At 39.6% G+C, this 12,138-nt stretch overlaps 1 protein-coding gene across 2 annotated transcripts in view; it reads left to right on the top strand.

The window, feature by feature from the left end:
* ube2f (ubiquitin-conjugating enzyme E2F (putative)) overlaps positions 1-12,138 on the top strand; it is a 62,053-nt gene that overhangs the window by 35,139 nt on the left and 14,776 nt on the right. For both annotated transcript variants that reach the window (XM_072397840.1, XM_072397841.1), the window contains 2 exons: positions 5,728-5,760; positions 7,634-7,696. In XM_072397840.1, coding sequence (XP_072253941.1) covers positions 5,728-5,760; positions 7,634-7,696 — 96 coding nt within the window. The remainder of the gene's footprint in view (positions 1-5,727; positions 5,761-7,633; positions 7,697-12,138) is intronic.

Genomic DNA, 12,138 nt, shown 5'->3' with positions numbered 1-12,138 from the left:
TCTGGTTTTCCACACATCAGACATTATCACAAGTTCCTGCCGCAACTCTTCAGGGCTGCTTCATTACTGCGCAGCTGATGGAAAACAGGTTGAGGTTGATTCAGTAACCCCATTAACAGTCAGTCAAGAAGACACCCTGTTCGGGACCTTGATGCCATGTTTAAGATCAGATTTCCTGCCTCATAATTCAAATGTAGAAAAAAACCCATTTCATCATATCCTCCTGTTCTTAGCTGGCTTTTATTCTGCATCGTCTCCACCAGTTGGGAGTCTTCAATGGAAAGATAACTGGAGCACCTTTGGGATGTATAAAGACATTCAGATGCTCTAATCTTGTGTGTATTAAAATCAGTATTTTCATTTGGAGGATTTAACTTGTATGAATTATGATAAGAAATATTTTTTCACACTGCATCCTTGTTGCTTTGAATACTTTTCCTTGGCCTTGATTCTGAGAGGACATTGCAAGAAAAGCAGCTTTGCATACAGGGTGAGGACATCAGGGGTTAGTGTTCGTCACTGTTTTGTAAAACAGCCACTCAACAATACAGGAGGTATAAATAACTTATGGATTCTGTGTCATGGAATTTGGGCAGATGAATTTTCCACTTTGGATGAAATTGTCTTAATATTTCAAATTAAATGAGTTCATGTCTGAGTCTCATCAGTAAAGTTAAGATTTGAAACTAGTCCTCTATTTATGCTGCAAGGCATTTGTATACAGATTCTCTGGTACCACAAGGGGCCGTGTATTAAGCTTGTTAATGCAGCTGTCATCTCGCTGGTTGGTTACAAAATCAGGTTTAGTGTAGCTGCCGTTTGAAGTTGAGGTCTGAGGTGAATTTGCATCGATGATCATACATTTGACAGCTTTCCTGTCTGTCGGTTTTTGTTTGTGCGTGTGCCCGGTTTAATTTGAAAAGTGCTTTAAGGTAGGTGTGAATGCAGTCATAAGCGTGAGAGCGCTTGGGTTTATGTGCGTCACCGAGTGTCACTGTGAGAGCACGAAAATATGTGAGAAAAAAACACTTTTCTCCACTCCAACCCACACATGAAATACCTTTACAGGAATCCCTTAGATTAGAAAAGTTTATCTTTTTTTAGCAGAAATATAGGGCTCATGCAGCTTAACCTTGACTTGTTTTTGTGAAGAAGCTCTTCCATTGCGTTAATAGAGTTAAAATCAAGGGTGCTTTCACAGACAGCGTTTTTTTTTTTCTATTTGTGGAATGTGGCTCTGGTTTGCCTTTTATCTACAAAAGTTAATACTAATTCAGTTTTTGACATTTCTGATGCAGTTTAAATAGGCTTGGATATAAATAAAACCGCCTTTGGGTAATAGCTGACAGTGTAGATATGAAATGTGTAGAGATGCCCTCAGCTGGAATTAAACCTGAAATGGAAGCGATGTGGTTTGTGCCTTAATAATTCGGCTGCCTGGAAGCCCCTGTGGTTCAGTCAGTGACATTAAATAAAATTTTGTTCAGTGAAGCTTCTCAGTGCGTTTGACTGGTTTATCATTCATGATTGATTGGTGAAATGCCGATCAAAGGATTTTTTCTTTTGATTAGTGGAATACACAAAGCCTTTTTCTTCATTTTCTTTTCTTTCTTTTTGTTTTCCTGCAGAGTCAGTTTGAATTATTTTTCTGCTTATTATTTATATGCATTATTTCTTCGTGCAGGTTGAGCTTGTCTGATATCAGACAGAAGTGAAAGCTCTCCTTACTCTCCTTCGGTCGGACTCTGATCTGATCAACTTCCATTGAGAATTTTAACCCTGACAGTCTCTTTAGACCAGCATGTCCACCTGGATGTAATTTAAAGTCGATGCAGATCTGTTGCCATGCCATTGATATGGCAAAAAATCATATCACGATTTTTAAAAAATAAAATCACGATTTCGATTTGATCACAATCTTAAATTGAAAAGTGAAAAACAGACAGTGTTGCAGAAGTATTTTGGGCTGGGCAGCTCGTACCGCGGCTCAACTACTTGAAGCAGGCGTTCTAACCCCTCCTTTTCTACCTTCTTGAACGGTACCAATACTTTACAAGATAAAAGGTAGCTGCTTCTGTTACCTCTTTCTATCACTTGCTTGACTTGTGGAATTTTTTTTAGCGACCAACTCCTCCGTTTGGCTTTCAGCCACGGCTCTCCATGCAGCTACTGTTACACACAAACAAGGAGGCGGGTAAGAAAGCGCGTCACTGCCCGTAATTCGCTCTGATTGGTCGGTCAGGATAATGACGTAATACATCTGGTGCATCAGCATAGAACTGCAATTTATAGAATGTGCCCGAGACGATCCAACGATCTCTGCAGTTTGACAGATCGTTACGGATCGTCTTCACGTTGTTCACGATTTAATATCGTCATATCGCCCGCCCCTACTCACAATGCAAGACCAAAGTTTTGTATGTTTTTGAAATTTTTTTTAATGTGTGTCAGCTTATGTTAATTCTCCATTAGATTTTTTGTGGTACAATTACTGTTTGCTGTTATCTCTTACTTCACAAAACAGACCTTGAGAACGGCATAGTTGTGGCATTTCAAAGCATTCATGAGTCATAGCTTTGTTTAATTCTGTCATTTAAAAGCAAGCGTGTGGAATGAATGAAAGATAACTGAACAGAGCCCTAAAACATTAATTTACAAATGTCAATCAGCAGGCTGGCTGCATGCAGAAGCTCCCAGTTAGATATCTGAATGATGTTTAAGTCCTTTTAGTCTTTCATGATGTCCTTCTTTGGGTTCATATTTGGTCACTGTCAGTGCTGTTATTTAACTGGATCGAAGTTGACTGGACTAATCCTTTTTAAACAGAAATTGAAAGATAATGAAAACACATATGGTGATGCATTTATTGTTATTCTGCATATAGATTACAGCTACAACCTAACTTTATTTAAAGCCACTGCTTAAAAGAACTTTGGTCTATTCAAAACAGATGTTCGGTACTGCTGCTCTGTTGCTTTGTTTGAAGGGAGCTGTAGAAGAATTGCAGCCATAACGGTGAAAGGGTGTTGCATAAAATTAGGCAACCTAATGAGAAAAATTAGCATTTTAGTGATTTTTTTTTGTTTGTTTCTCCTGGAATCAGTAAGAATATCCTTGGTCTCAGAGCGTAGTATTGCCCCTGCAGCAGAAAAATCTTCCTGCGTTGTATAATTGTTCACCAGTCTCAGACAGTTTTGACCACTCTTCTCTGTATATACTGCTTCTTTAAAATCCCTCCCACAACATTTCAGCTGGGCTTTAACTAATCCTTTCCACTTAATTTCTGTTTTCTGAGATATACTCGGGTGGATTTGAAAGTGAACTGAGAATCATTATCCTGTGGAAAAGTTGACTTCCACTTTAGCTTTTGACAGACACCCTCATATCTTATGATGCTGAGTCACTAGTTTAATCAGTGACTGCAAGCTGCCCCACAAACAGCTCTGAGGCAGTGAAGCAAGCCCAGTCCATGACATTTCCACTGCCATGCTTCACAGCTGGTATGAGATTATTCTCCTAAAAAGGTGTGGATGGTCTGTGCTAGAAATGCACCAACTGCAATTTCCTTGACTGGTTGAGATCTTGTAAGAACTATAATTGAGAGCATGTAAAATACACTGCCCGTCCAAAACAAAATCTCTAAAAACACTCTAACATTTTGTTGGACTGCCTTTAGCTCTGATTGCGGCACGCATTTGCTGTGGCATCGTTTCGATAAGCTTCTGCAATCTTACAACGTTTATTTCTGTCCAGAGTTCCATTAATTTTTCTCCAAGATCTTGTAGTGATGATGGGAGGGTTGGACTTCTCCATCACATCCCAAAGACTCTCAGTAGGGTTAAGGTCTGGACTCTGTGGGGGCCAGTCCATGTGTGAAAATGATGACTTATGCTCCCTGAACCACTCCATCACAATGTGAGCCCGATGAATCTGGGTATCGTCATCTTGGAATACGCCCGTGCCATCAGGGAAGATAAATCCACTGATGGAATAACCTTGTTGTTCAGGTAGTCAGCTGACCTCATTCTTTGGGCTCATAATGTTGCTGAACCTCGACCTGACCAACCGCAGCAGCCCCAGATCATAGCACTGCCCCCATCATATGCTCCCTTTTTTTCTGATTAGCTCCACTGATCAGTGGTTTTCTTAAGGCTACACAGCTGTTTAGTCCCAATGCCTTGAGTTCTCTTCTCATCGTGCATGTGGAACTGTTAAAATACTTTCACTATTAAACAAAGCTGTGAGTTCTACTGGTGTTTTTTTACGACTTGTCACCAAACGTTTAATTCGAGATTTTTTTCTGACCACATTTCTTCCTCGAAGATGATGGCTCCCCTCTATCCTTCCAGTTTTTATTAATGTGTTGGACAGTTATTAACCCGATTTTAGTATATTCAGCAGTCTCTCTTAGATGTTTTCTGTGCTTGATGCGTGACAATAATCTGACCCTTCTGAAACAGATGAACATCTTTTCTGACTTTTTTAGAAATGAGAAGCTGCTCACTGCTTCAGTTATGGCTTAATAACTTATTGCCAGCTGAAACGTAATCATCCATGCAGCAATTATCCAACAGGAGACTCTTACCCATTTGCTTCGTTAAATTCAGGTGGTAACTTTTTTATTTTGGACAGGCAGAGTATTTATTTATGTTTTTAGAATTAAAAATTCAATTGCATGTTCATAATGAAACACTGACAATAAAAACCTTTTATATTTTCTCCAAAACTGCTTCAGGTGACTAGGTCACCAGACATTCGAGGTTGTATTATTTAAAAAAAACACAACAATATTCTAAACAATACTTTAAATATCTTTTTGAGAATCATTAAATCCACTAATGAAAAATGCAAAGAATATGGCACCACTTACCACGACACCAACCAGGCAAGAAAGGCACAAATCAGAGAGGTCACGAAGAGGCCAAATGTAACCCTGAAGGAGCTGCAGAGCTCCACGGCAAAGCTTAGGTTGCCAAACAGACTCCTTAAAGGCTCCATGAAGATGGGCTTTATGGAAGAGTGGTCGGGAAAACAAAGCCATTGCTTAAAGAAAAAAAAGCAAGAAATCACCGTTGGAGTTGGCCAAAAGATAACAGCCCAAGCTTGTTGGAAAAGATTCTCTGGTTAGATAAAGTGAGAGCTGAACTTTTTGGCCCCCAGGCACATCTTGGTGGTGGAAACATGGAACTGTTGGGATGTTGTTTTCAGAACTGAAGGAATAACACAACGTTGTGTGTGTTGAACACTAGTAAACTCTTTTTGGTCTCCTCTCGTTCATTTTACAAATGCAAACGTAGATATAAAAACCTAAAGGTTCATCTTAATTGTAGTTTGTGAGGCAACAAAATGGAGAAGAATGTTAAAGTGGGAGTACTTATGCAAGGCACTTTAGGTGTTCTGTGAGTATTTCACTTTCACTTGTTAACACTGTTTCAAAGACGAGCTTATGTCAAAGCTCACATTTTCCCTGTGATGTTCTGACTTATTCTGATGAAAACTCTTACATTTTATTGTCTGGTTGGAAGGTGCATCATTATGTCGTGGTTCAAACTAAGTCAACAAGATGGCCTCTAAAGATGACACTTTATTAAGTGACTGCTTCTCTGGTGGCCTATTCACATTCTTTTGGAGGTTATAAAAAGAAGAGAGTGCAATGACAGTGTAAATTCAAACAATTAATATGTACACTTGCTACATCATTCATGTTTTTCTGTTATTTTTCTCTAGGATGTGGTCTGGGGATTGAACTCCTTGTTTACAGTAAGTTTACTTACTTTTACTTAAGCCACACTAGCAGTCTCTAGATGATGTAATTGATACACTGTTTTCCTTCACTGCATACCCCAAGTTTAACTTAGTACCCAAAAACTTACCTTTAACCTAACCTAACCTAACCTAAGTCTATTTATAGTTTTAACACTCATGCAAAATCTTACCCCTTAGACCGGTCTTTGAAATTCTGTGAAAAGATGAGGACCAATGAATGTACTCACTTCTCAGAAATGTAATTAGCCCAGTCAATAAAGCCCCAGTTGGTCCTCACAAAGACAGATGGACAAGGACACCCATGCATACACTCGCACAGAATTTCCCTTGTAAGTAAATCGCTCAAGTAAAGAAAACACCATTTGTACACGAATAAGTCTTTACTGTTATGTCGGGTCACAGAACACATGCCGCCAAGCGACACCTCAAAGCAGCCTTTTGCTATTATTTTCTATTCTAACCGTACTCATCGGCCAGCAGCTTGCTGCATGACGGTGCTCTTAGCTGTGCTGCCCCTCGTCACTTCTTGACATGGTCCTTAACGTCCTTGCCGTCACATGACAGCGCTTTTTTAAAAATGTCTTTTTATGGTTTTGCTTCTCTGCTTTTACAGCAGTTGTATCATTTCAAACGTCTTTGTAAAATGGGTGAGGAGACCCAGGAGCTTATGACCCTTAGTCCTGTTTGTAAATTTAGTTGGACACATTTAGCTCTAAGGGTGATAAACCAAGTTTAAGTGTTGTGTATCCACACTGAAGTTTGAACGAATGTCTGAATATGGTTGAAAACATTTTTATGCGAAACATGTTATTTTATGATACAAATAGTTTCAGTAATGATGTTCTTCATAGCTGAATTTTATATCAGGTCCTGCTGAACAATACAGCTGTTGCACTTCTTGACCTTAATTTGAACCTGCATCGTCTTTTTATTAGTAAGGTAAAAGATGAAGAATTTTACAGTGCATTTAGACTCTTTGTAGATCTCATTGATCAAGAATGTATTTCCAACTTAATAATTAAATGTCAAAAACTACAATTTGGAACTGATGATTAAAGTCACTCATATGACGCTCTGCAGCAGTACGCCACTGCTGTAGACATTAAGGGGTGGAAATCATCTATTTCATTATGAAGAACACTTCGTAGTGAGATAGATGATTTCCCTAAGTCTGAAATTGGAGGGAATAGGAAGATTGATGCAATAAAGCTATAGTACACATTGTGTTGTAGTGATCCAAGGCCGGCTGGCTCTGGGTATCCCCTAGTGGCAGGTCTCGTAAGGATAGATAGACAGTTAGTCATTACATAGGTCTCAGAAAAATCAATAGTCAGATCTAGGATTGGTTTAAAAAACAAAAGCAGCTTCCATCTCTGTATGCAAACTTTGTTGAATAAAAAAAACTTCTATCATTAATTCCACTCTGAACATATCTGCACTTATTATTACTATCATCAGTATCACCAGCACAGTGCGTGTGAGGATGATAATGATGGTAATCTACACTGATACATGGTCATGTCATAAGTCTTACCCCTTAATCAGGATCTGACCTTTCAGGCCATCCTACTTTTTATCTCTATAAAACTTTCTTGCCTCTCTTGTTGTGTGTGGTTTCTCTATGGGACCATGTAATTATGCCGTTTTGTTTGTCCCAGTGGCAGAAGCTGGGATGACTTTAGGGTGGGTTAAATTTCCCATGGCAGCTTTTCTTAGTTAACAACATTTGACCCACAGAAAGAAGTACTGAACCCTGAAAGTGCTTGAATTAAATGACAGGACATGTGAGAGCTTCTGGCCTCAAACAGAAAAGTATAGATTGCTGCTTTGGTTTTTCTTGAAGGAGTTTTTCTTTTCTCCTCTGCAGGACCTGCTGAACTTCGACGACCCTCTGAACATTGATGCAGCAGAACATCACCTGAGAGACAAGGTGAGGTGCATTTAGGATAATTATAACTTCATCTTTAATTCTGTTTGATCATTAGATTAAGGTTCAACACAAACAGTCACTCTAGCCTTTGACATGTATGTGATACGCTTATGAATCATCCCCTTAATGTCTCAGAAGAGACCTAATCATATTCACATCCTTGCTTTTGTGGCTATTCTCTATGGGAAAGAAACACAGCTACTGCAGAAACTTTATTTTGTGCTGCAGCTTTTAGTGATGCGCTGTGGGATCTGCTTGCTCTGTAGGTGGAATTATGTGACAGTAGAGAGTGCTTTAGTCTGGTATAGTGGCTGGAGAAAAAGAGTGCACCACAGCCGTTCTGACACAAAGGGATTGTGTCGATCTCCGAAGCTGGGTGTGAAGAGGAGATATTTAAAAAGAGATACTTGGTCATACACAGCTTCTAAATTTAGTGCCTCTACAGTAGACGGCAGCATCTACAGTTTGCAAATCAAATCATCTTATTAAAGGAGATCTCTTGAGTTTTGTGTGGCTTTGCACTTGACTTATGTGAGTACTTTCTCAATTTTTTTATCTCAAATATACTGATAGTACAGATAGCACCCCATATCCTACCGTACAGCCTTTTTTTTTGCCTCTTAAAGGAAATGTACCCTTTTTTAACATGCTTTAGCCACAGTTCCCCAGCGGTTCCTTTGTTATGAATTCACATCTTTTTTTCTTAGCAACTGGTTTAAAGGTGTAGTGAACAGAGTGACTTCGGTGAAGTTACCCCTGAATTATATTATCACTGCATTACAGCATACAGAACCTAACCTGAAAGCTCACACCAGCACATGCAGCAAACTGAGCTCAGACTACCCCACACAGAAAAACACTTGATGGGTAGTTTTTAGATTTAATTTGTTTACAGTTCAGTACTGACCTCATATTTAGATATAGACCTGTCATGAGTCATTCTTTGAACTGGCGGAGATTTGTAAAACTCAATACCTCTTATAGAAAGGCTGCAGTCAGGTTGTAACACCAGTAAAAACTAAATTAAACTGTATTTCTATTGCATAGCAGCACGATAAACCCAGGGCTTCACTGTAGCTCCATTCTTCTGTGTTTTGTTGAAGTTTTTAGCAGTAAATGTTGAAAACTGTTGCTTATACAGGCTACTTTTGTTTTGAGATAATGGAGGATGGTGCCGGAGGATGACAAATTGGAAATATGAATATCCAGCTCAGACAGAGAAACACAATTAAAGAAAGCAAAGTCAGAATTAACTAATTTCTTTCTTAAGTTAAGGTAAGGTGTAATGAGAATTAGTTGTTTATAGCAGAGCAAAGCAAAGAAAGTGAGAGCAAAGGAGTTTCAACTTCCCCTTTCTGAAATGCATTGACTGCAGCATGATTTGAACTTTCAACTGGGAAGAAATAGGGGGGGGCGATATGTCAGAAATATCATATCACGATTTTTAAAAAATGAAATCACGATTTCGATTTGATCACAATCTTAAATTGAAAAGTGAAAAACAGACAGTGTTGCAGAAGTATTTTGGGCTGGGCAGCTCGTACCGCGGCTCAACTACTTGAAGCAGGCGTTCTAACCCCTCCTTTTCTACCTTCTTGAACGGTACCAATACTTTACAAGATAAAAGGTAGCTGCTTCTGTTACCTCTTTCTATCACTTGCTTGACTTGTCATACGGAGTGCCTTTGTCAAACGCCTGTGTTAATGTTGTCTGTTTTGGTCTTAGCTAGCTGCTGCCTCCGCCTGCGGTGCCGGTGCCGCCGGGCCCCTCGCTGTTTGGCTCTCAGCATTCTGTTTGGGATGCTTCCTCTTCAAGTGATTGAACAGGTTCTTCGTGTTGCCACCTGCCGTGCGAATCTGTGCAAACTTTGCAAATCACATTTGCTTGCGCTTGATCAGTTGCAGAAAATCCAAACCAATTCCATATAATGGAGGTGGAATTTTTTTTAGCGACCAACTCCTCCGTTTGGCTTTCAGCCACGGCTCTCCATGCAGCTACTGTTACACACAAACAAGGAGGCGGGTAAGAAAGCGCGTCACTGCCCGTAATTCGCTGTGATTGGTCGGTCAGGATAATGACGTAATACATCTGGTGCATCAGCATAGAACTGCAATTTATAGAATGTGCCCGAGACGATCCAACGATCTCTGCAGTTTGACAGATCGTTACGGATCGTCTTCACGTTGCAATCCTTCACGATTTAATATCGTCATATCGCCCACCCCTAGGAAGAAACGGAGATGAGTGCTGTGTGGTCATTTTTATAAATACCTGACATCGTTACTGATGTTTTTTCTGGTGTTCTCCAGCACACCTGCAGAGAGATGTTATTTTTCAGTGTCATATTTTATTTGCCGGCATCTGTCAGTCCTCATTCTTTTACTTTGTTGTGAAGTCATCGATTTTCAACACAATAAGAGCAAGTAAAAATGTGTGCTCTGGTCACAGCTCAGTTGTAAAATCCCAGTGCACCACATGTTGCCAGTAGTGCTGTAGCTGCACAGTTAGTCTCAGTGGACAGTGGAGCGAGTTGTGCCAGCAGGAGGTTTAAAAGTGGTTTGCTGATGACTTCAGTGACAGTCTGCAGCAGAACAGAGCATCAGAGCTGCCACCAGGCTTATGTTGCAATGATGTGCCTCCTGCTGCACAGTGACACAAAGCCTTACATTTTTATCACTGTTTTGTATGGCCATCACATCGCAGTTAGTGTGAACTGCAGCAATGAGCGCATTGTCTGTTAATTTACACCACAGTAAAGCAACTAAAGAAAAAACCTCCAAACATAAACATTTGAAAAACGAGAGACAAACCTCTTAAGTTTTAACACCATTACACAATTATCTTCTTTTCTGTAACTTTTAAATGCTACTTTACTGCCCTGTTGCGCTTCTCGAGAGTCACAATAACTGAAAATACAAAGTCGTTCAACCGTGACTCTCTCCCACCGAGTCACAGCTTGCCATAATCAACTTCAGCAGCAAGTGGATAGAGGTGTGGGAGGGTGTGTGCCAGCACACGAGCATACTTGCGTATGGGGATGTGTTTGCTTGTGTGTGTTGAGGCTTTTGAAGTGGAGCTACTCCTGTGGCTGCGCTCTGAATACATTAACTGCTGGAAGTGACTAAAAGGAAGCATTCTCGTGGGGCGAAGTAGTGTGAGTATGTATGAGTAATAGATGTGTGTAGTTTGTTAGTAGTGGTGAGTCTGTGCCAGTGTTAGATGTGTGTGGGTTTTTGCGTGCATACATGCAGACACATGTGAAAAAAAGCTGAAAGTAATCATTGTCTTGCAGAGTTTAAGTGCATTGTTTTTGCATACCTATGATTTTATTATTAACTTTAACTGCATATATTGCTTTGAATGATCCAGATATCTCATATCCCTTTTACAAGGTTTCATTGCAGTATTTAGTAGATGACATTGCAGAGGGGTTGCAGGTTGAAGCCAGAGTAGATTCTTTGTCCTTGTGAATCTCTCTATAGAGTTTAAAGCTTTATGAAGAAAGCAGATTAAGGATAGGAGCTTTGAAATGCACACACCCTGTGACATTTGAAGTCCTCAGCAGAGACATTTTATATGTAAATACTAATTAGCTGCCTCTTTGCCCCAGTTTGGGTACCTGGGATCTGGTTTTGGTATTTGGACATTTTTATGTGAAATATCTTCATGCTAATTATACTGGAAAATATAACGTATAAAAATAAAAAGTATTTTGTTTTCATTTGAATTTTTTTTGTTATTGGTTTTCAGATTCACAGATGTCTGACTACCGTATCTCCTTAAGGGCCAAGGACTTTATGCAATTTAACCTGTAAGGGCACCTTTGTCATGGGAACGCCTCTCTCATTGTTATCAGTATGACTTTAGATTTTTCAACAATGCCTCTTTTTGGTGCCTCAAACCAAAATCTGGAGCACTTGCACCTCGTTTCCATATATGTGTGTTTGGATACAAGTCAGCTGGAAATCTGTTCATATCTACGGCTGTAACCTACGTCTTGTCCCCTCTAAAATTTGCCTCAAGTTGGGAGGGAACGCACTGTGTTTTCAATGGAAACAAATGAAGTAGCGAACAAGCTTGCAAACAACTAGCTTGACAGTGAAACTTCTTTTTGAAAACATTCAAATTAAAACTTTAGGGAAGCTGTCTAACATAAGAAGTGCTTGAAAAATGGCTCAAATGCCTTTTATCAATGTTTTTCACAGAACTGTCAAAACACAGACAGGCCAAGCTTTTTTAGCTAGCTTCTCCACTTACTATTGGTATAGCTCTGTTGTAGCTCCACTTGCTTGTTCCATAAAACAGAGAAAGAGCTAACTTTTTCCATTGCTGCAGTGAAGTTTGCTGACATTAAACACTAGAGGGCACAGTCCGTACAACAGACAGTATTAAGGAGCGAACACATAAGTATGAGGAAATCAGGCTTTGAATTTATAACATAA

This window comes from Leuresthes tenuis, unplaced genomic scaffold, assembly GCF_036924035.1.
Source record: "Leuresthes tenuis unplaced genomic scaffold, fLeuTen1.0.hap1 SCAF_12, whole genome shotgun sequence".
Taxonomy (NCBI): Eukaryota; Metazoa; Chordata; class Actinopteri; order Atheriniformes; family Atherinopsidae; genus Leuresthes; species Leuresthes tenuis.
This window is presented reverse-complemented; position numbering and strand designations above follow the sequence as displayed.